The sequence below is a fragment of the Balaenoptera musculus genome, chromosome 4 (genome assembly GCF_009873245.2).
Source record: "Balaenoptera musculus isolate JJ_BM4_2016_0621 chromosome 4, mBalMus1.pri.v3, whole genome shotgun sequence".
Classification (NCBI taxonomy): Eukaryota; Metazoa; Chordata; class Mammalia; order Artiodactyla; family Balaenopteridae; genus Balaenoptera; species Balaenoptera musculus.
Genome location: NC_045788.1, coordinates 99,187,174 through 99,212,618, shown reverse-complemented (window position 1 = coordinate 99,212,618; position 25,445 = coordinate 99,187,174). Strand labels below are relative to the sequence as shown.

Genomic DNA, 25,445 nt, shown 5'->3' with positions numbered 1-25,445 from the left:
TTTAAATAATGTGTGGTTTTGTGCCTGCCTTGTGAATGTCAGGCACTGTGCCAGGCCTAGTGGGGGAAAAAAAAAAAGAAAGATGAATAAAGTATTGTAAGCAGCAACCTCCACCCAGAATCAAACAACAATAAAATCAAACAAAAATTCAATCTGTTGAGCCTGGGTATATAAATGGGTATTTGCACTTCCGCCATTTGCTTCGATATATTATAAGAAAGAATAAGTCATACTTGCATTTTTTTCTTCTTCCACTGTTTGTTTGTGGAGTCATTTTTTAAATTGCAGTGTTAGTGCCCACTTGTCTTGGACATGCTAGCAACTTTTAGTGAGGAAGGAAAATAAAACTATTGAGCATTGAATGGAAAAAGCATTAGCATTGTTCTAAATATTTTACAAAGCAAGAGTCAGGCATCAAACTGCTTCCTTTCTCCCACCTTGTCAAAATTCTGCATATCGATAGCTTCATTTTCATGGCAGCCATTCCAAATTCACCTAGGCCTACGCCAGCTTTATCTTGTTTCATCATCTTCTAGTGGCTCTAATCTGAGTAGTCAAACTTTTAATGTTCTTTAAAGAAAATACTTTCATGATGTCTTTGTTTTGCCATGAATAGATAGAGCAAGTAACAGAAGATACCATCAGTCATCAGCAGTTGTAGATTCTGCTCAAGGGTCATCTTTGCCCCCAGTGGAAATAATTGGAGGTGGGGTAGCAGTGCAGTGAGTCTTGAGTCAAGTGCTTTCTTTTCTCAAATAGAAAAAAGGAATATTGCGCATTACGCTGTTTATTATGCATTTAATATTTATTTTCAAAGAATGACATTTCCTTCTTTCAGAAGTTACTTAGGTTGTGCCCTCATTCATGAGCTGAGAAGAGAGAGATCTGTTGTTAGATCAGGGACTGAAGGTATTTCATGTAAGGTGGAGGCAAGTTTTTCTTACTGTTTTTGTAATTCATTCCCACCCTGTTTCTCTCTATAGCTTTGTCTCCATTCCTACTAGTTGCTTTAATAGTCTAAGCTTGTAGATTTCACCAAGATACTATAAAGTATATCATGACTAGAAAAGTCTGGGAGGAAGCCATATAAATTCTACTAAGAGTAAACTGCTTATTGTTGCTAGGTTACTATAAGGCGCCCTTCAGTTGCTAGTGTTTACTGCCTTTGTCTGTCAAGAATTATACAAATCTTGCAAAAGACTTTACTTCTGTGAATAGCCACCATGGAGAAAATAGAACTTATCAGTGAAATCTTTTTCAGTCAACTAGAGAAAAAAATTTGTCCTCTAGTAAAGATAGTTGAGAACATAAGCATTCTTATTTTTATTTTCAATTTTTTAGCCATCATTATGCTTTTTCCATTATCTATTTCCTTCTGTGTTGTGGTAGACTCATGCCTCTTAGCTTTTTCCCTTTTAAAATACACCACCCAAACATTGTTTGTATAACACAATGCAGAGGAAGCTTATTTGTGTGAGACACTTAGTTATGTATTCTGTTACTGTACCTCAGATCCCTGGAGGAACATTAGTATGGCAGCATTTTAAATAATGTTACTAGAGCTCTATTTTTAATAGCAAACAAGAGTCTTGAAGATTGGCAGGTGACTTCTGGAGATTTCTGGCTATTTTTTAAATGAAACTTTAGAAGGAAATATACCTTTTATACTTTAAAGGATATTTTAGGTTATACCTTTTTACCATATTGCATTTTAGAACTAACTTTCTGAAAACAAGATGTATCAATTTGCTTGCTTTTACATATTAATAAGAATGATTAATAAGAGAACTCAGGTTGAAGAAAGATTAAAAAATCAGAAAATTGCAGTTTTAAAATTGCAAAGCAGATTATAATAAAAATATAATTGTTTAGTCTAATAAATGTCACCTCTAATTGTTATTGCATTTACCTATTTCATTAAAGCACAATCATTTGAATTTCACAATGTCTGGGATAAGAATTATGCTACTGAAACTTGAGTTTTGTAATTAAACACTCATGATTACTGAGATAGATTGTGTGTTCAGACAGAAGCACATCTGTAGTTTTAGAGAAGAGAAAAATAATTGTGGTTTTGATTCTTTAAGAAATGATAAGGTATTTTTTAAAATTAATTTATTTTTGGGGGGGTCTCTCCCATTATTCTTTTTTTAAATTTTTTTAATTATTTTTTTTAACATCTTTATTGGAGTATAATTGCTTTCCAATGGTGTGTTAGTTTCTGCTGTATAGTGAAGTGAATCAGCTATACATATACATATATCCCCATATCTCTTCCCTCTTTCATCTCCCTCCCACCCTCCCTATCCCACCCCTCTAGGTGGTCACAAAGCACCGAGCTGATCTCCCTGTGCTCTGCAGCTGCTTCCCACTAGCTATCTATTTCACATTTGGTAGTATATATAAGTCCATGCCACTCTCTCACTTCGTCCCAGCTCTTTTTTGAGTTAGGACTTGACTACCGAAAACAAACTTACGGTTTGCAAAGGGGAAACGTGGCTGGGAGGGATAAATTAGGAGCTTGGGATTATCATACATACTACTGTATATAAAATAGATAACCAACAGGGACCTACTGTGTAGCACAAGGAACTCCACTCAGTATTCTGTAATAACCTATGTGGGAAAAGAATCTGAAAAAGAATGGGGCTTCCCTGGTGGCGCAGTGGCTGAGAATCCGCCTGCCAATGCAGGGGACACGGGTTCGAGCCCTGGTCCCGGAAGATCCCACATGCCGCGGAGCAACTAGGCCCGTGAGCCACAACTACTGAGCCTGCGCGTCTGGAGCCTGTGCTCCGCAACAAGAGAGGCCGCGATAGTGAGAGGCCCGCGCACCGCGATGAAGAGTGGCCCCCGCTTGCCGCAACTAGAGAAAGCCCTCGCACAGAAACGAAGACCCAACACAGCCAAAAAAAAAAAAAAAAAAAATTAAACTGCCAACTAGGACCTGTAGTTTCTGGCTTCAGTTACAATCTCTAAAAAAAAAAAAGAATGAATGAATATATATATATATATAACAATCACTATGCTATACACCTTAAACTAACACAAGATTGTAAATCAACTATATTCCGATAAAATTTAAGAAAAGATTTTTGTAAGTAGTAATACAGAAAATTTTGTCTTTAGTTACAATAAGGGAAACATTTACAAAGCTTAGAGAGGCCAGAAGCAGAGGTAGTATGGATACCAGTATGACTGAAGAGTTGTGGGGAGTTAGTATAGCTCACTGGGTTGTTGCCATATTATAGAAAGGAAAACAGAAATATAAATTTGAAATGCTTGGGTCTTGAGCCAAGGAGTATGATGAGGGAGGTGGTGTTCTCACAAGCCCAGCTGTATAAAGAGTAAGCTTACTCGACTGGTGGTGTAGGCCCATAATCAAAGTCTTGGCCTTGATGAAGAACCTTGACAGTAGGAATTTTAAAGGAAAGTTTGACAGGACATGGTGACCGTGGATGTGTGACGGAGTATAGGTTCAAATTTCATAATGCCTTTCTTCTTCAAACCAACTTGTACTAAAGAAAATAAATACCACAAGTAGGAAAACATTTCCTTTACCCTCACCTCTAATTCCTATTTCTTTTGTCAATGTAAATTGGATAACATGCTGAGGGAGCAGTGCCTCTCTGTTATTTATTTTTTATGTTCCCCATGAGATCAGCTTTTATTTAACTCCCTTCCTCCCTATGGCTTTGTTAGGCTTCTAAGAAGGAAGGCTTACAGACTCCTGGCACGCAGATAGTTTGGTAAATCGGAACCTTGGTTAATGGAGCAAGACGTTTAAAAACAAAGCAGAGAGAATTGGAGTAATACTTTTTCAATCAATAATATTTATAATTTTCATGTTATCAACGTAACTCCTTAGAAAAATTTATTTTAACAGACTGGTAAGGAGAAACAGTACTTCCTTTAGGCTGTTTTTGGATAGAAATTCAACTGAACAATGAGAATAATTGTAACTGCATGTCCAGGGTGTTGAGAATACTGGAGTGTGTGTCTCTAGATATTTCAAAGCCAATTTGTTTTTCAGGATTGCAGCATTCCAGAGATAGAACTTTGCCCACAGTCTGACCCAGCATGTTGTCCTATCTACCTACAGCGAGCAGTCCCCAATTTGGAAGAGCTGAATATCCCCAAATCTGTGTCTTTTACTGTGAAGTCAGGAGTGTACGTATCCGTTTCTCTTTATTACAGTGATTGCTGGTTACCAAAGTTAACTTTGTGTTTAATGTTTCAACTGGTGACATACACATTTCTGAAGTTTTAGTTAACTTTACTGTTTATACTTCTGGATACCCAAGAAAGACTTTTGCAGGGATTACAACAGATTCTGTTTTTTTCGGATCCAATTAAGTCTTTGATATATGACTCAACAGGAGCAGATACAGATTCTCAGACGGAGTTCTTGATAGATGCCTCCATTGTCTTTTCATCCACCAGACTGTGGGACTGAGAAATAAATACATGTCCCTGGCCTAAAATTCTGGAGCCTGAGCTATTTGTAGAGTGTCTCAGTGCTGATAGTTATTGAGGGCCTTCGTAGGACCAGGGACATGGCACTTTTTTTTATTACTCCTCTATTCCTGGAAGACAGGTAGAGCTACCCTCATGTCATAAATGAGGAAATTAAGTGGCTTGTCCCAGGCTACCAGCTGGTAAGCGTTAGATTTGATACTAGGCCTTTCTGATTCCAAAGGTATCTTCAGGACTATGGATCTAAATTCAATGTTAATTCAGTCCCAGATTGGCTTAAATCATAAATTTTGTGATGCCTGGTTCAACATGGATCCTTCTCTCTTTCAGCATTTTCATCTGCTCTGGAGATGGTTAGTGTTGAATTTGGGGGTCACTGTTGGACATCTTTCTTCATCTCCCCCAAGTGTAGATTAGAACTGTTGGGCAGACCCAGTAATTGACACGATCCTGAGAAATGTCTGTAATTATCAAGTTTAGCTGGTTGCTAAATGGGTCTTTTAGGAATCTTATTTCAAATACTGTTCCTGAGGCAGCCCAAGAACTGATATTGATTCTAAAACTGTGGGTCAAAGGTAGAAAATGCTTAGTGGAATCCCTACCTCTCATTGTCCTAGTTTAAAAAAGAATGGAATATAGTAGAATGGTTTTTATTTTTCAGTTACATCCTAATTGAATTAAAGGTTTCACACCTTTTAAATATTGGAAAATTCTAAGGAAAGCAATGCCAGTGCTTGGAAAACATATAATATACTTAGGATAGTATCTGAATGTAAGTACTTAACAACTTGTTAACTCATTGTCATACGCTGTCTGGCAATGTCACTTTGAATGTGTTTTACTAGTGTAATTCTGTGACAGAGGTTTCTTTTACTTTTTGTAGCTTTTTTTTTTTTTTTTTTAAACTTTCAACTCTTACAGAACCAGATTAAGGTATTCCTATTATACTTTAACCAACCATTCATTTCTTACTTAGTTGGCTTGCCTACCCGGATATTAATTTCAAGGGGCAAGCTACAGTCTTGGAGGAAGACCGTGGCCTCTTTGAGATTTCTGCAGCAGAAATGAAATCGTTGCATCCACTTCAAATGGTAAGCAGATTTAAAAAGAAGCATTTTCCCAAGTGTCCATGAATTCAGAATTAAGATAGCTCTGATGATTGGTCATGCATCTTGGTCTTGAGAAATGTATATGTATACTACTGAATGGGCAAACTCTTCATACATTGTTTTTCTGTTTCTGTCAGTGTGTGTGAAAATATTTTAATGTTTTCTAGAAGACAGATGTCTGAATTTACTTTGTGCTAAATTTATCACAATACAAGCAGTTTCCTTATAGTAGTATTCTGTGAAAATTTTGCATACTTTAAAAAGTTCTGAATTTGTTTTTTTGATGCTTATTAGAAAATTGCTTGTTGTAAATTATACTCTTCCATTGCAGTAATGAATGATAAGTTCCGCATTAATAATAAATGGGCAGTTCTGTCAATGGTTGCTTTCTTAAAAGTAATAAATGCCTGCATTAATGATTTATTTTGTTGCAAACATTTTTACTTGAGGGGCAAACTTCAATTAAATGGTACTATGTGATAAACCATTATGGTTGTGCTGTGCCTTTAAAAAAAACAACAGGAAAAACTGAGAAATTTTAAGGAATATCACAGTGTGGAGTAGCATTGGAAACAAGGAAATTATAAACTAGAGCTTTTGTGAGGAGTGGGTTAGCTTTTATGCTCTACATCTATGTGGTCACAAAGATAGTAAGTGTGATACGAAGTGTTGATAGAACTTGGAAGAGGAAGTGCTCTCTCTAATGTAGAAAGCCCAAGCAATTGTAGAGAAGAAATTTAGTATTAAGTGGTTTAGAAATCTACTCTGCCAAATGAAAGTTTTAAATCTACTAACAACTCCACTGTTCTGAGACACTCTGCTGTGGGATTAAATCTTTAATGGGTCACATGTACTTAAGCACTAAAGTTTGGTTTCCTTCCTTGTAGTGGTTATACTGTGGGAAGTATCTTTTAAGATTTCTTACCCCATCTACACTGATGTAGAGTAGTCTGACTTGATTTTGACCACTGTAGAGTTCTCTACTTAAATTTAAAAATTTTAAATACACAACTTAAATTTGGTATGTAATCTTCACTAATCAGATTTTTATATAACCTACATACATCACTTAGTTACTTTTGAGTATTTTAAATATGTATATGTCTAATATTAAAATTTCTTGTCATCTTAAGGGTGGACTGAAAGTGGAAATGCCTATGAACTTAAAGGTGAGTCTTAAACACACTTTGGTAGCAGGCTAAAAAGTTTGAGTATTAATCTTTAAGTATTTTGGACTATTAAAATAAAAAAAATGATTACCTGAATGTATGCTAATAATAGCTAGCTAATGCGTATTGGGGTGGTGGGAAGTGACTGCACACAGTGGTTGCTGAGAGCCCAGGCTTGAATGAGGAGAGGGCTCAGTATGCAAAGGTGGAGGTCTGTTCTGACAACCTAGTCAGACCCAATAAGTACCTCCTAACAGGGTGGAAAGATGACAGGTTTGATATTTGTTTTGTGGAGTGGTTGAGGTGATAGCTAGACATTCAAGTGGAAATACCTGGCAGGCATTTGGGAGTGATGCTGAGGATGGAGATCAAGGATGATCGGAAGGAGATGTAGGCAGCTCCTATCAGGTGATGTCAGTTTGAAGTATGAGTATCTGAAGGGAACGGTAGAGGCAATGAAACCTGGGGTAGTAGTAATGCCAGGATTAAGTACGTTTTGAGAAAGGAAAAGAAATGGAATTATAAAATGATTGTAAAGAGAGATAGGAAGAAAACCTTTGTTTAATTAAGTTACAGCATTTCCAGAGACAGGCAGGGAGACAGGAATTCATCCTCCTCTCCTCCAAAACAAGGCACAACTCCTCCAGCTTCCCCATTTCTGGGCTTCCTAATTTGTGGAATTGACTACTGTTCTCTCAATCACGTAGACGGAGTTTTTTAAAACTTAGTATCTGACTGTCTCTAATACACCTTGGCTGTATGTTGGAATCATACATATGTGAGTTTTAAAAAAATACTTATGCCTGGGTTCCACTGGAAGAGATACTTTTTTGGTCTGGGGTGTGGTTAAAATTTTTCAAAGCTTCTTAGGTGATTCTAACATGCAGCCAAGGTTTCGAACCAGTGACGTAATAGATGCAGAATTAGTTGTGACACAGTTAGTTGTGACACTCCCTGAGTGATGTCTCAATCTCCTTGTCTGCTGAATGAGAACTTCAGGTGCGACAGGCTGGGAGTCTGACAGGTTGTAGAGGTGTGTGAAAGGAATAGCTATCCTAGATAGTCACAATTTTCAAGTTGTTAGGTGTTGGCTTATGACTTACTCATCAAAGAATTATTGCTTCTTACTTAGTTTGAATGTGTTCAGCATATGTAGCATGTATTAAACCCAAATAATACTTCATCACTTCCAATAAACACTCTGAAAATTTAATATGTAGAAAACAGCAGGAGCAGTACTACATATTTTTTTCAGTCTGTGTAATGTTCTCAGTTTTTTTTTTTTTTTTTTTTAATAAAGAAGCTATAACTTGCTGGTTCAGTGTGTCTAAGCATGGGTCTTATTTGCCAATTGTACACAAATTATGCCATTAGCCATAAGTAGGACCAGGTGGTAAGAGTGTGAATAGATGAGTGCTGTTACCACTCTTCTCACTTTCCTGTACTAAGGGCAGCTTGTGTTTGGGAAGTCAAGAGCATCAGAATGGTAGAAGAGAAGCACTTGTACCAATACAAGTTTGAAGTAAATGAAATGCTAGAAATCTGTTTCCTACTACATTCCCTCCTCCCCCGTTTGAACCAAATATCCAAGAAAAATACCAAAATTCTTTAAATCATTTCAAACTTTTAGGAAGTTTTGTATTTAAATTCATGAATTTGCATATCTAATTCTTCTCAATGATTAGTAGTGACCATACAAGCAGTGCTACAAGAAACAGCATGTTTTCTCAAACCAGTAGATAATTTGTCATTATGCCCTGGAACCTCTAGAGAGTTTTTATTTCTTATAGAGGAAATTAAATAAATGTAAGGCAGGTCTGTATCAGATTTTGAACAGAGAGAAAAACATAGAAAGATAATTCAAGAACCAGTTATAAGACAGTTTACTACATGAGATGGTCCTAGGATTTGGGTAACTAGAACAATGTAATCATACTTGAGTATAGTGATACGAGAGAAACATACTATCAAGATGTTTTAGCTTTATGATAGTAAAGACTCACATATTCCTTGTGAATGTCAGACAGTGTGCTATATCTTGAGTATGTGTTAATGAAGAAAATGGACAGTGGCCCTTAATTCAGGTTGTGGCCTTTAGTGTCACTTAAGTAAATCAGTATGTATCTATTCTAAAATATGAGCATGCTAAGTAATTTTCTTTCATATTTTTCAGGTTATTATTTATGAAAAACCTCACTTCCATGGACAGGCCAAAGAGTTTAGTGAACATGTAGATTCTGTCCCTAATTTTTTAAAAAATGATGTAGACTTTCATGGAATTGGATCAATTCGTGTCATCGGTGGAGTGTGAGTGTTATATTTTCAATATGTGATTCAGTTGTCCATTTTTGAAGATCAGCACAAAAAATGTGCTAAGCAGAGCAAAAACAACCTACCTTAGTCTAAAAATATACATCCCTTCTGAAATGTAGGAAATAAAAAATACTAGTTACTGACAGCTTCCTGTGAACTCTTGTTAGTATTAGAGATTTTGAGATGGATTAAACGAAGAAAACAGTGTCTAAAACTTAAACAGTATTTCTAAACACAATATAGAATATAAGAATTGCAAGATAAAATTATTTTTTGACAGATTGTGCACATGAATGAGAGCCCCAATTTTTACCCCCTATTCTACCTTAGTTGACTTTCTGTGCTGAGGATCTTGGCAGTGAGTGAGTCCTCCCTCATTAAAGAAGTAGCCTGGATTGTGTGTTTACAAAGTCAAGGATTCTTGACACTGGTTATCCTCTGGCCCTGCATTGTTTTAAGGAAGCTCCCTAAGAACTTCTAAGTACAAACCCAAGGGTAACCATCATGCTACTATCCCAGTCTCAGTCGGCAGTTACTGGGGCAGGAACCCCAGAAAATCTATGACTGCCCTGGGATGTGCCTTTGTATTTGTATCCTGGCAGGTAAAACCATAGAGAAGAAGCCTTCCTCAGAGCTTATTTGCCATTGTCAACTCAGTGCTAGAATTCCTTCAGACACATTGTGTTAGTCTCTCTGTTGATAGGTTGGATTGTTTGGAATGATGGTTTATTTTAATTTAAACATCGATATCTCTTATTATTTGCAGTAATAACATCATATAACTTGTTCATGCTATTCTAGCAAAAGATGCTACTCAAATATTTTATTCATAGAAGTTAAATAACTTGTTTAAGATCAGTCAAGGGTCTACATTTAGAGACTTAACCTTTGCAATTTCTGACAATAAATCAAACAATGGCCACACTAGCCAAAATGGAAATATAAGAGAGTATGCAATGCGTTAGATATGTAGGTCATGTCCATAATTGGTCTTGTTACCGACCAGCGTTCTTGGTCTCTTTAATCAATACGAGGCAGACAAGAAATTCAGGCAAGGCTTCACTGGGGCCCCCCGCTGTAGCAGCGGGGAGAGAGAACAAACAACAGATTCCCTTGCTTGCTCACTCCCTGAGCAGGTGGCGAGCTTGTTCCTTGTATGGGGTGAGGGTAAGGGTGTGTCCAGGGGTCGAGCCGGAGGGGTGGCTTAGGTAGTTTGCCCACCCCTTAGGTGGTGTTGTGTGCAGGGGGCATGGGCAGTACCCTGCCTTTGCTCCCCAGCCCCCTGCCTTTGCTCCAGGCACTTCAAAAGTGGCAGTTGGGTTTTTTGGTCTCTTTGTATCTTTTGTCCAGAATTTGCCCCAACTGCACATGTACTCAGTTATTTTTAGTCCCATATAGTTTCTTTGTATTTTGTTGCTCCAGGAGAGGTTTGTTCAGGTGCAAGCATTGCAGCACTGCAGCAAAGGGTCCCAGGTTCCAGCCTGTCTCAGTCTGACGTATTAGTAATCAGCTAATTCCTTATCTTTGAATTTTAAAAATTTATTAGAGGCTTGAAAAGCACAGCTCTTTTAGATAAACAAATTTTTATAGTGTTGTATTTAGTTGTAGTGTTCTCTGTTCTGTGGACACACATGCTTCTTGTTAATCCTGCTATAAAATATTTTTTGCCTTTTCTTTCCTTTAGTATCTGAATGGTTTTATCATTAACTATATAGTGATTTGCATTGTTATTTTCTAAGTGTATTTGCAGTTATTTTATAAAAATCTCAAAATATTATGGCTGGTAAAACAGTATACACACTTTCATTTTTTATATGACACCTGCAGGAGAAAAATGTGATGTCCTAATTTAAAGATGAACAGCTGACTTCGTTATTTTTTCACTATTTCTACTATTTTTTTGTTTTGTTTCATTATTTTCACTTTTAACTTCTGAACTTTATCTGTAAGTAATAGGAACTCTTCCTCACCTCTGTCTTGTCTCGAGGAATCTAGGGAAAGTGAGGTTGATGTGTCTTAATTTTTCTCAGGTAACATCTATTTTTAAATATCCCAGATAGATATATAAATTGAATACTAATCAAAACTTAATCTATTGAGAAAAGCTGGGCAGAAGATTTTTGAACTGTCACTATGTAATAATTACTGATCTGTCCTTTGATATTAGATCTTCTATATCTTATATTATTTTTCCCATTCAAGTGTATTAAAAACATGTTTCAAATAGCCACATTTATATAAACTTAGAATTTGAAAGTTCTCTTGTGAAATTTATTTTCACATAATAGTTTAAGGATAAAATAATGTTAGTTTCTTTATATATTACAAATTAACGAAGATGTATAAAATGTTTTTTCCAACTCATGCGGACCCTTTCCCTGCCATATGCACTAAGGAAATTGGAGACAGGTTCATGATTACTGAGTGGCCACTGTTATTTTTGTACCCTATGAAAACGGTTCTTTGGAATATTTTTTGTATCTTCCCAAAATAATCGTAGTCAGCCCTACCTGGCTTCATTTTGTCAAGCTCCAGAATTCAGAGGTCCCCAACCCAGGAGCCCAAAATAGTCACCCTTGAAATCTGCCCCATTGGAGGGGGTCCCACTCTAGTTACACAGTGCCAGCTGAAGGCAGATTTAAGCAGGTCAACGTGTGTTTTGAACCATCTATGCCCACATTGCGTTAGCTACTGTGGATCGCTCCAAATAAAGGTAAGTTTCCTGGAGGACTAATGACTAACGGTGTTTATCAGTGTTCTGTACTGATAATTTTAGAAGTCAAGAAACCTGTGTCCCTGGAAAGACTGCCACAGTGCTTCCAGTTTCCATTATCACCACGGATAAACTAGTGGGAGCAACATTTCCTACCCATACATATTTACAGACGTCTTTGTATATATTTAGGCCATGAGGGCTAATACCAGCCCAGTCGCATTTCCCAGTTCTTGCTTGCTAAACCCACCTGTAATGTGTTTCAGATCTGAAGCTGGTAACAGGTTCCTTTGATTTAAACCCTAAATAAATATTTAATATAGTAATCATTCTGTGGTTCCAGCAGGGCTTAATCAGAAAAATAAGACTGACTATCTTTGAATCTCAGTGTAGGCTTGCAATATTTCTCATTGGCTATTTGTGCTTACCATTATTTTTTACTCGGCAAACTATTCTCTGACCACGTTGAGATGTGTTATCGGGTCATGCCACAAACATTTAATGAGAGTTCCTCTGTTGCAATTCTACAACAGTTAACCTTTTGTTGGGAAAAGCCTCCAAACTATAAAAACTATTGATCCATGAGGCATACACCATTTGTTTGTCTTTGTAAATGGTAGCAAAATAAATGTGTTGCTTTTTAAAATATGGTGATGTGCAACTAGGTGCTTTATTACGATTTTCTCTCTTGCTTTCTTGACTGCAGTTTTATTAATGACTCAGTTGGATGTCCTCTGTATTTCTAGGTGGGTTGCCTATGAAAAAGAACATTTTAAAGGCCAGCAATTCTTGCTTGAAGAAGGAGATTTTGAAGACAGTAGTGCCTGTGGGGCGTTAAGTGGTTCCATCTTGTCTTTCCGGTACTTACAAGCTGTGAGTTAGCCTCTTTGTTCTTAATTTTCTATTTTTTTTTTAGCTTTCCATGAAAACTGGATATGACCTCTGGTAGAACATAAGATTATAAAATGTTTCTAATACCTGAGAGCATTAAACTGAACGGCTTATGTGGCTTGCATGCCTTTCTTAACTGCCATGATTAATATAGAATATTTATGTTTAGTTCTCATCCATTGATTTCATAATCATTTTTGACCACCTGCTTTGTTAGATGTATTGTGTCAGGTGCTGGAGATATGGTGGCCAGAGACTCAGTCCCTGGCTTCGCTGAGCAGGCAGTCTGATAGGGTAGATAGCACCTATATAAATGTTTGCTATTGTTTGACTACGACTGGATTAAGCACAAAGTACTCAGGATACCCAGAGAAAGGTCAAGTACTTCCCCTTGGAAGTAGAGAGGAAAAGAGGGCAGCTGAGTTGAAATTTCAAGTTTGAGGGTTAGCCAAGTGAAGAAACTTTGGGACAGGGTGAAGAGGAAAGACAGGTGTTTTAGCAAGAGGCTAACACATAAAAAGGCAAGGATGTAAGCCAGTGGTTCTCAGCTGGGGGTGATGTTACCTGGGGGCAGTTGGCGGTGTCTGGAGACATTTTGGACTGTTACGACTCTGGGATGGGGGGTGGTACGGCACCCTCCTGACATGTAGCGGGTAGAGGCCAGGGAAGCTGCTGAACCCCTGCAGTTCACTGAACAGGCCCCCACAACGAAGAATCATCAGCCTGAAATGCTAATAGTGCTGAGCTTGAGAAACCCTCGTGTCAGTGAACCTGGTGTGTTCTGGAAATGCAGCAAAATCAGGATATTAGGCAGAACTTTGGGAAGATGAATCCAGAGCCAGATAACGAAGGGCCTTATGTGCCATGTTGAGGAGTTCACACTTTTTTTCTTGACCTTCTTGGCATGAGGTGAAGAAGGTAAGTAAGCCTGGAGGCCGGAGGTCTAGAATGTTCCAGGACTCCAGGCGGAAGCTGATGAAGGCACAGGGAAGAGGAGATAGATGTTAGAGAGTTCTGCAGGATCTCAGGGCTTATCACATGTTGCTCATTTTTCTGACCAGCTCTGGAGACTTTTTTAGTGTGTTCAGAGGGGCATGTTTTCTCATAGTTCAGGAGTTATACCACTGCAGTGTATTTCCAAAATAATCTTTACCCATATAAACTCTAAACTATCTGGCATGGCCTCCAAAGCCTCCTTTAGAAGGAATTGATAATGAAGTGAAGGGTGATTATTGGGTCCACGTGGGCTTTGCATGAGCACAGGGGTTACGTGCTCTGTTCCTTAAGTTTCTGTCTGCCGGGGGCCACCAACACCACTGTTGCAAACCCTCACCTGGTCGGGCATGAGGAGCCCGAATGGGAGAGAAGAAGCACAGGGAACAGGAGAGCTGTTTTTTTTTTTTCCCATGAATGATCCTTGTTAGTAAGAAAGTGAGTTGGAAACCGGTTCTACCGAAAAGAAATGTAGCACAGTCCACTGAAGATTGGGCACTGAGTTTGCATGAGCAATGGATAGATAGCTTTTGAGGTATTTAGTTCACAATTCTAATGTACAAGGGCCACGGGTTTTCTCTACATAGCTACTCCTTACTTGAGCACTAAAAGGCAAGCCAGACAAAATACGATACAGCCTTTTTTTTCTTTTAGGTCATTGTGACCACATGCGTTGAGGAAGCTAAGGGTTGTGATTCAAAGCATCTTCCACCAAGTATTGAGTAATTTTTAAAATTTTCCCTCCTGATTTAAAAAGAAGAGTTAGGTGGAAGTGTTGCTCCTAGAAATGTTCAGCAGTGAATATGATGGTATCTTCCAAAGATGACCGTGACTAAAACAAAAACCAAAACCCCAAGATTTCACTAGTTGAACTCTCCCAATAGTAGAAAATGTAAAAATAAAACATACTGTATAACTATGTAGCTAAAAATTTAGGAGATATTTGATATAGACAGTCTGATAAAATACATTGGAAAAATTAGCAGAGATTGGCATGTCAATTACCTCTGCAAACAAAAGGTTTGGGTATTTACAAAAATGATGACAGTTTTTGTACAAATAAGTAAGACTTTCCTTCAAAGAAAATCTTTTTAAATTAGATTTTTAAAAAATTAGGACTATGGGGCTTCCCTGGTGGCGCAGTGGTTAAGAATCCGCCTGCCAATGGAGGGGACATGGGTTCGAGCCCTGGTCTGGGAAGATCCCACATGCCGCGGAGCAACTAGGCCCGTGAGCCACAACTGTTGAAGCCTGCGCCCCTAGAGCCCGTGCTCCGCAACAAGAGAAGCCACCGCAATGAGAGGTCCACGCACCATGACGAAGAGTAGCCCCTGCTCGCCGCAGCTAGAGAAAGCCCACGCGCAGCAACGAAGACCCAACACAACCAAAAAAAAAAAAAAAATTAGGACTAGTTTACCTTGTAAAGATGTTAGCACAATCCTCATTATAATAATCCTAACATTTTCAGGTACTTATTAATGGCTTTACATGCATACTTGCACTTAATCTTCACAAAAATGAAGAGCTAGAGACTCACGATTCCCATATTATAGATACAGAAACTGAGGATCTAAGATGTTCGGTACTGTGCCCGAGTGTAGAGCTGTGATTTGAGGGGCAAGTCTGTCTTACTCTAGAGCCCATGTCATATTACCCATTTTCCTTTGTTTGAATGATTAGAGTAAAAAATTTAAGCACTTCAAGAGTAGAAAGCTGGAATCTCATTCAGCCAAAGGATTATTAGCATTGCATTTGTAGCTATAAATATATAGTTACTCTGCAGACTAATACACATGTATAATAAATAATTATTTACATAATTTTCAGATTATTTATAATTTAAATTTATATTCACGAAAATGTTTTCATATGAAATATTTTACACTCTCCAGGTATAGCATATAATTGGGGAGGAGTTCTTTTTTTAAAAACCACTTTATTGAGGTAAGATTGACATGTAAAAAGCTGTACATATTTTTTGTATACAACTGAGGAGTTTGGGGATAAGTATACACCCATGAAACCATCACTACCATCAAGGCCATAGACATATCCATCTCCTCTCAGTTTCCTCGTGCCCTCTTTATAATTATTATTAATTTTTTTGTGCTATAAGACACAACATAAGATCTATCCTCTGAAAATTTTAAGTATATGATACAGTATTGTTAGAAATAGGATTTAAAGCTCTTGGGGTTGTCACCTATGCCAACCTATGTGATTAGCAGGCAGAGTTGATGTGAGACATCTTTTCCCCATGTAGACTCTCAGAGGTCTCTAACCTGGGAAGAGTGAAGCACTGCATTTAAGATCTAAGCTGAAATAATAGAAAATAAACAGAGGACAGATAGAAAAGTTGCATAACACAATGCAGTCTTCTAACGTCCTGGCTCTGGAACACTCTGGATCTACGAAGGTCAGATCCTGGATATGTTCCTTCGGGATAATGTGATCTGCGTCATGGATTGCTTTGGAGAGGACAACCAGAAATGTGTTTCTAATTCCAAATGAGTCAAGCAGATATATTGACTTGGAGTTGATTATTTTCTAAAGCGAAAAGGACCAGAAGGAATATAGCAGTATTTAGACTCCAGGGATTAAAGAAGGAATTTTTATTCCTTGGCTTCCTCTATAAAACTTTCTTGGGATGCTTGTTTTTCCTCAGTTTCATACTAGCCTAACTTTTGGATTTGCTTTTGTTATGATTTTCAGACTTGGGGCCTCTTTTTAGATCTCTGAAACCAGGTGGTATGCAGCAGACACTGTTATGTCTCCTAAATTAATGGATACACCAGATCTCCGCTGGTGTCTCGTATTACTCTGCCCACCCCAGGGGGTTGTAGCGTAAGAGTTCCAGGGCCCAATGAGCTGAAGGATTTTATGGAATTTAAGAATAATCAAATTACTGATCCTTAAGACTTATTTTTGGTCCTGAAGCAATGGCTCGTTAGCTTGCTCTAACAGTGGGGAGTACTGTACCTGAGACCATATTAGACTACCCAGATTTTTCATTGGATTTAAGTGCTTTAAAAATATAAAATGGAGTACAGATTTGAGGTTGTTCCATCATTATTCATCCTTCTGGAGCAACAGAGCTCCACTTAAATCTGTGTGACTTTCAAAGTTATTTAATAAATTTAAGTATTATGTAATTGTGCTTATGGTTGGAATGACAGTAACCTAGTAACCTCACAGGACTTGTGTCCTGTTGCAGTCACCTCATGAGCAAGGCAGTTAGAAGTTTTGTTTTTTTGTTTTTGTTTTCTTGCATATTTTATCCCATACTTTTTACATGTGACCCTTGAGATTTAGCCCCAGATGACTGGATTTGGCTTGGAGTTAAGAGCTCTGACCAGCAGGGACACCATATTGATGGCAACTAGTCAACTGGATCAGATATTATATATTTGGTAGGTTTGAGTGAAAAATGCAGAGAGGGTCAAAGCCAGAAGCCTGGCTCAGAAACATACTTAGAAAAAGATGGAAGGCAGAAGCTACAAGGCATGAATAAACAAAAGCAGGAGATTAAGAAAGAGAACAATGTCACTTAGGAGTCTCCTGTGGCCCTTGGCCACATCTCTGATAGCCAGAGTAGGAAGGACACAAACTCAAGCCACATGAGTAAATTTATTTGTGAACCCAGGTGCTGCCAGCACTTGTACTTGGCACTGGGTCCTGTGACAGTGGGTCCCTCCTCCTCTGCTCAGCTCCCGGCTGCATCATTGCCAAATGGCCTGGGCCTTCAGCCTGCTTCCCAGCTCACCCTCCTCACTGCTGCCACTCTCCCACGACCCACACAGTAGGGTTTGTGCAAATCAGTGCTCAAGTAAAGTCCATGACACCATAACACAAGTGATTTCTCAATGAAAAGGCACAATCACAGCACATGTGCACATATCTGTGATTATCTTTGTCTTTGTCCCGTTTCACTCCAACATGACGCAGTGACCCACGGTTTATGTCAACTTATCCCCACTCAATTCCTACAACCCTAACAGGGAGTAGAGAACAGTTGTAGGGGCAGAGGAGATAAAAGCAGAGATGCAGCGTTCCAGAATCACCAGAGTAGGGGAGGAGGGGTCCATGTGTGAGAGCTGCTGAAGACCTGCCCATTGTCATTGGGCCTGACTTGGTCGGTGGCTGTTGATACCAATTCCTGACCAGGACCCAGATGGGCGCCTTCAGTTATCATTATCGCATTGTATTCTCACAGCCGCCTGGAGCTATTTACACACTTTCAGGTTGCAAGAAACGGAGGCATGTTCATGTTCCTTGGATGATGGGAGTTTATGTTGTCAATATAACCAGGTTTGTTGATGTGGCGCCCAGGCTGTAAAATGTCATTGGGGAGGCTTGTCCTGGAGACCTTAAGGCAAATCTCTTCTAGGATGTTGAAGCCTTGATTTAATATATGTATATTCTAGATTTGTATCTGGAAAATGGCAGATCTACATCTGTAACAAGATAGATATAGACATCTATGTGTATATGTGCACGTATATGTATATATATATGTGTATATGTACACATATGTATGTAAAATAAGGGTTTAAGGGAGCTCAAAAGAGATAACAAGTGCAAGTGTTTTGAAAAGTGTTCTATTAATAAAATGAGGGATGGTGGGAGTCATGAAGAGTAAATCCACCCTACTCCCGTTTTTTTAAGAACCATGAGAAAGTAATGAAGGTGACAGGTGTTCTCAGCTTCCACATGTTTACTCTCAAGGAGGAACTGAGAACACGAATATGGGTTAGAAATTATTTTATAATTAAAATTTCTGGTAAAAAGCCTTTATCTTTTAAAGTTTCAAATGAAATTTGACCCAGCTGTGTCAGCAGTTTTTAAATCCTTCAAACTTGACAAGTTGTAACGGCAAGAGAGTTTTTTTAAATGTGTTTTCTTTCTCTCCTCATAGGTGCTTTGTTTTTATTGGACACTGTTTTGCTTGTTCATGTAAAATGAATGGTTATACTAGAAATCTTAGATAATATTTATAATAATAATAATCATAATGAGAAATTTGATAGTGTTTGAGATGTATAGAAGCTGATAACTTTTTTCCATAGGTCTAAGACTTGAGTTACAATGAAATAGTAGGCAGAAAGGAAGAGTCTTTGTTTTTTGGTTTTTTAAAAAAAATATTTACTTATTTATTTACTTGGCCGTGCCAGGTCTTTAGTTACAGCACGCGGGATCTTTAGCTGCGGCACGTGGGAATCTTTTAGTTGGGGCATGCAGGATCTAGTTCCCTGACCAGGGATTGAACCGGGGCCCCCTGCATTGGGAGTGCAAAGTTTTAGCCACTGGACCACCAGGGAAGTCCCTTTTGTTTTGTTTTTTCATTTTTTAATGCATTCTGTATTTTCCATTTAAAAATATACATATTATAAAGTTTTGAAAAAAATATAGGGTAAAATTGTTCAACTTCTGGACCCAAAGATAACCACTCTTGGTGTTTTCTTTTTTTTCTTCTAGTCTCTTTTTGATGGAAGTTGGGGGTTTTTTGAGAACTTGTAATCTTACCAAGTTTGTAAGTTTTCGTTTTTGTCCTACTGTTTCATCCTTACATTTATATCTGACGGTGATTAAGAGTTTAGAGTAGACAAGTAGACAGATTTGGACTCAAATTCAATCTCTGCCACTCAGTAGCTGTGTTGTATCAGGCAAATTACTCAATTTTGTTAGCTGTAAAATGGGAGTGATAGTAATATAATCACATTGGAAATAAGGCATGTAAAGCTCCTGGCCAGTAGTAAGTGTATGATATAATTTTTAACTGTTAGCTTGTTAAAAACTCTGCTTAGTTGTATTTATTCCATCAAGCAGTGGATGCATAAAGGTTTATGTTTGTAAATCTTTTGGACATTTACACTTTTTACAGCTTTTCACTATGATAAATAATTCATCTTTGCATATAAATTGGCTATCATTTAGTTTTAGGAAACTTAAGAAAAAAGGAATTTCAGACTCAAAGAATGTAAACAATTTCAGTCTTTTAAATATATATCTAAATTATTTTCTAAAGTAGCTGTAAAATTTATATTTCCACCAGGAATGTTCCCTGGTAAAACTGGGTTTTTAGATCTTTCTTAACTTAAAAAGTGAAATTGTATCTGTTTTAATTTTAATTTCTTTATTTTTACTAGTGAAATTATACATTTGTTTGTTTTTAACATTAATCTTTTTTGTGAATTATGGGTGCCTTTTGCTGATTGTCAAGTTGGGTCTTAGAATTTTTCTGTTATTTTTGTTTTAAATATGCCGTCTGACTATACGGAGATGTCCTCTGATTTTAATTTTTAAAAAACAATTTTTTTGTCAAGCAGATTTTATTTTTTCTGTTACATTTAAGCTCATAAAATCCTCTCCCACAATGCCCACAGTGCATTGTGTGTTTACTTTCTGGTTCATATGGCTTTTGCTTTTTAGGCACAAGTGAGACTTTAGTTTCCTTTGCAATTAGTGTTATATATGATAGTCTGTAAGTCCTGGCAATTTACTAACTGTTGGCTAATTTCCAATTTCATAAAAATGTGTTTTCCTGATTAAAGTAAATTCAGACTTATGTTTTTCTTTAAAGTATATAGGAGTAGTGACTATTAAAATTGTTTTCAGTGCCATTTAAAATTCTTCCTGGATTTATTTGTGTGAAAATTATCCCACAAGTATGTGAAAATTGCTAAAATACAGCAATCCCTAAAACAAAATATCATTGTTCTCTTAAACTTTCCTCTTCCTCCTTTTAGAATTTCATAGAATCTTCTATCACACTGTTTGAATCTGATCTAGAAAGTGGGAAGTTTATTGACATTACAAATCAGGAAATTTCTGACTTAGAAGAAATGGGTTTTGGCAGTGAAACAAGATCCATTCACGTTAAAAGTGGCGTGTAAGTTGTCTCCTATTCTGAGAACCTAGAGCTTCTTTGGTGTTTAAAATTATTGGTTACTCGATTCTGTGTCACCTCAGTTCTTTTTACTTTTTATCTTGCTAGATGGGTTGCCTACCAGCAGAAGTTCTTCTGTGGAGAACAATACATTTTAGAGAAAGGGAAATACAAATGCTTTTTTGACTGGGGAGGATCAAATAATATAATCATGTCAATACGACCTATCCAACTGGTGAGTTAAATGTGAACATAACCAATGCCAGTGGCATGTAATGGCATACAACTGAACACATGGAACAGGCTTTTATAAAGTGGAGCTGTTGGGTTATTTTATATGTATCTATAGAGAAAATGCAACAGCATATGGATTTCTGCAGATTCCATAGAGAGCTCGTAGATGGCATTAGCACCTCGATGATTAGGGCCTCTGTAATTTGATCAGTTCATTCATTCAGTAGCATTTATTTAGTGCCTTTGCTGTGTCAGACAGGACTGATCACTGGAGATGAAAGATGAATAAGACTGCCCTGTCTCAGTCTCTTAGAGAAGACAGGCATATGCACAATTGCTTATGGTATGACTAGTGAGAAGACGAAGTGTGTAGGCAGTGCTGAGGGACCAGGGGAAGGGAGAATGGGGAGCCTGGCGAGCTGGGACCATGCCTCTCCTCAAGAAGAGGGTGCATTGAGTGATGTCTTAGAGGATAAAAGCAATTTTGCCAGGAAGGGAAGTGGGGCAGAGAAAAGGCAGCTCACCAAGAGGGAATCATCTCCTCATGTGCAAAATTACGAAGTTATGAAAGAGTGTGGCCAGTGTGGTCAATAACAAACACTGCAGCACAATAGGGTGCCCAGGAGACAGTGATGGGAAAGAGAATGTTGGCAAGTTCAGACTCTATCTTTCTAATGGACTATTGGGGCACATTTTTCTTCTAGCTATAATATGACTCAAAATGAATTAGTAATAAACATTAAAATTATTATAAGCTAATTTCGTAGGTTATTTGAGGGTCCTAACCAGTTCAAGGAACCTAGTAAATTGGTCAGACCATATATTTTTTTCATTTTTCAAAGGAGATTTTCAGCACTTTCAAAGACAACTGTGATTATATGATTATAATTTTTAAAATGTTTTAATGTATGTTTCAGGAACCACTTGGGATAAATGAGCCTCCACATTTGGTATGTTTAAAAATATTCTTAACTTATGATTGTTAAATTGTTTACTAAAAACGTATGCCCTTTCTCTCAAGCCTGTCCCTTTCCCTCAGATAACTTTTATGGGTCTGTATGGCAGGGCAGTTTCTGTCGTCCTAGGAACCTGTGAGCACAAGAATGCCCATCTTTGTCACTGGTCATATTGGCCTGGATTTGTCACGGTTCCTTTCTTTTTCTCCTACTAGAGCTTCAGCACTGACCACTTTGGGTTCGTTTTGAACCTCTGCCACTCCTTCTTTCCTGTTGCCCATCCATTCCTCGGTGTCACATTCATATTCAGCACAGTACGTTATGCTGTCTGTGGAGGAGCAGACTTACCATGGAGAAATGGCATGCTTGTTATGTAAATGTATTTCTAATCCCTAAATCCCATATTTCTTAAAAGCACTGACAAAACTGCAACCCTGCTCCTTTATTTCTAGTGTGTTAATGGTTTGAAGGATTGGGTAATACTCTGGAGCCTAAATGTTTGTTTATTATCCATTGAGGGCTAGAAATTGGGCTTATTTAGTGCTTCTAATAACTCTGTGAGGTCAGGATTTATTCCCATTTATTAATGAGAAAGCAAAGATTTAGAATTTAAGTAAGCGTCATTTCACCCAGCTAGAAGTAGCAAAAGAGGCATTTTTTTAGTATCTAATTCCAAGATTTTATGTCAAAGAAAGGTATATCACGATATGAGCAGTACAACCATAAAAGAAAGGGGATGAGTTACAGTGCTTCCTCTGTCTCATTTTAAATAACAAATTTAGAAAAATTTCTTCAGAAAACCAAATACAATGATTAATTTTAAATATTTGAAATTTGCTAGTTTTCCATAACACTGAATCTTTTTCTCTGTGTATGTTTTTCGTGTTCATGTCAGTGTTTATATATTTCAAATCAGCTTAGTTTAACTGTGATTCTGTTCACAATGCTTCCAGGTTTTATTATTTTCCGATTAGCTCAGGCCTATTGGGAACATTTCCTCTCTGACTATAACTCAGTTGCTGTTCTGGAGACACTTCCTGCCAGATCTTTATTTTGAATCTTAGAAAACTCCTACTGTGGACTTTCAAAGCACTTTTTCACATGAATCAACACAACATGAGTAGATAAAGAGGTAAAGTGGGGTAATTCCAAACTGCACATTCTCTGAGTTTTAAGTGCAGATAAAAAAATCACATTCTTTTAAGCTCTGTTTCTCCCCCTCCTACATCCCTGTTCTTTCTTATGAACTTCCTTGTTTGGGGCAGATTGCTCAGAGGATTTTCTTTATAGTATTTACAATCCAACTTGAAGAGAAAGTAAGCAGCAGCAAACACCCAGTGAAATTGGCCCTGCTTATTTTTCTCAATACAGCTCAGCCACTGCCCTGTGAAATACAGGTCTCTGACTAGTGTATGACAGCTGGATATTTGGTAACATGCAGACAAAGCCTCCTTAGTTTACCCAGTACTGAAGCCCTTATTATTTCCATTGGACCAAATTTTCAGAAAGTTTTGCTTGTTTTCACTTGCCCAAATAAAAACAAACAGATCTTGGCTGATAGTCTGGTTCCATTCAGTAACTAGAAGGTATCTTCTCCTTCGCAAGTAGTTGTGACAGTCAGGTTGACAATGCAGAAGCTGTGTTCATATGGGGTAGTTAATTTCCCTATCTAAGGTATAAGGAGGAAGTTACATCTCAAGTTAAAGTCAGAGAGGGAATTCTTGTGTGCTGGTGATTTGAAAGGAAACCTCAAGCAACCTAAGAAGGGAAAAGCCAGAAGATATACGTGTGTAGAAATTAATATATAGCATGAGAGTTGTGCTAATAAAAATATTATTGCTGATGTGTAAGCATATTATGATGATATATGTCTTTTTTGGGGACACACAACACCACCTTTTATTGAGAAGATTATTTTTTCCTGTGGCTGAAGATTGATCACCAAGTCTGATTGCCAACTCCCAATATTTGATACAATGACAGGATCATTATAGAGTTCTTCATAGTTAGCAGCTGGCATTTTATTTTTGTTTTTATTTTTTCCCAAACAAAACAGAAAACGAACAGAATGTGGATTATGTTCATAATGTCCTCATCTCTCTCTTTTAGCAAGTCCTGAATGTCAGAAATCTCACTAGATTAAATCTTATAAAAGTGAGTTTCGTTTCCAGAGAGGCTGTAGTCAGGCATCCATTCTCTAGAAATTCTAACCAGTTCCCCACTTTGACCCACCAAGGACCTTTCTTTCCTGGAATCTTTTAAAAGTCCATTTGCAAATATAATTAGAAGTTTAGATTTCTTTAAGTACCGAGCCTCTGTTCCATTTTATACATGATTCTAGCTGAGAAAAAGCAACTGAATATTTTCTTCTATTGGATAATTCGGCCAAATTGAATTTTAGAGCGATCACAGGATCTTTAACAGTGGTGGTTACTGTTATCATGTATGGAGGATAAGAAAACAATAGTTTTAGTCAAATATCAGTAAGATTTAAGAGCAGTAGAGGAAAACAATTTTTTGGTACTACGACCAGATCATTTTTATAGAATCCAGAGACCAGAAGTACTCAGGAAGGTAGTACTTACCTAAGTAAAGAAAGCCTTCTATGAGTAAACAGGGAAGTAAAATTATTATAGAATATGTAATTGATGTGAAAACTACATAGCACTGCATTATGAGACAATGTGATGTAATGGAAGAGTGGAAACAAAACTGTTCTTTGTTTAACAATCAGTACATTTATTTGAGGGAAGTCCAAAGGGCTGCAGAAAGTCTTGTTTAGACAGGATAGAATGTTTCTCAGAGAAATTATTTTAGCATTGGGATAAATAAAATTACGTTCAAAAATTTTTCTGATATTGTGAAATCAATTGAGAAAGCACAACTGTTGTTCAGTAATTAAGTTCTTGAGGTTTTAGTTTGTCATATTGAAGAACTACTACATCTATTTCTGTATATCATAAATGAAAAGTACATAGTAAACAAAGGATTTTACAAAATTTTCATCATAAAGGGGTGATAATATCTGCTTCAAAGGGTAGTTCTAAAGAAGATAAAGGATAGATATGTGAAAAGGCACCTTGGAAACCAGTGATACACTGTTGTTTTTTTCTTCTTGCATACAGTTCCATTTGGTGCTGGTAGGGATTAAGGCATGCTCACATGGCACGGAGGAATGGGGATAGTTCGAAATACACTCATTTCTTGTTCATCTGACTATTCATCTGTGTTCTAAGCCACCTATCTGAGTTGTTTTGTGCATTTATTCTCCATTAACCTGGAAAGGAAACCAAAATAGTGAGTCACCCAGCTAGCTTTTCACAAGACTTATTTTCACCAAGGCACTGCCACTTAATTTCACCAAGGGTAGAAACCACAGATTAATTATTACAATTAGAAAGTGCAGAGTTGGTTTCGGGTGGTCCATCCTCAGAACATTATTATGAGAATTATTCTATTCTGAGGCATTTGTAAGGTACTCGGAATGGGGTGTTAACTTTTCTGGGGTTGGACAAATCTTGAGTGAACTGTGTATCAATACCATACCTCATTTGGGGGGTAAAGATAAACTCAGGTCAATATAATAGTCCTTTTTTTTTTAATTTGGGTAAAGAGTATTTTAAATCATCAAATCAAAACAGTACTTTATGGCAGAGTGAGTGTGTGTATGTGTGTGAATTTTAGTGCTTCTGGGTGTGACGACTG

The 25,445-nt window shown here is 37.4% G+C and overlaps 1 protein-coding gene across 4 annotated transcripts in view; it reads left to right on the top strand.

The window, feature by feature from the left end:
* Positions 1-25,445, top strand: part of CRYBG3 (crystallin beta-gamma domain containing 3) — a 112,041-nt gene that overhangs the window by 47,483 nt on the left and 39,113 nt on the right. For all 4 annotated transcript variants that reach the window (XR_005019656.1, XM_036849907.1, XM_036849909.1 and 1 more), the window contains 8 exons: positions 4,034-4,170; positions 5,453-5,567; positions 6,719-6,754; positions 8,928-9,061; positions 12,527-12,653; positions 20,411-20,553; positions 20,659-20,785; positions 21,702-21,734. Coding sequence is in view for 3 of the 4 variants with exons in the window: in XM_036849907.1 (XP_036705802.1) it covers positions 4,034-4,170; positions 5,453-5,567; positions 6,719-6,754; positions 8,928-9,061; positions 12,527-12,653; positions 20,411-20,553; positions 20,659-20,785; positions 21,702-21,734 (852 nt within the window). In the remaining variant the exon portion in view is untranslated. The remainder of the gene's footprint in view (positions 1-4,033; positions 4,171-5,452; positions 5,568-6,718; positions 6,755-8,927; positions 9,062-12,526; positions 12,654-20,410; positions 20,554-20,658; positions 20,786-21,701; positions 21,735-25,445) is intronic.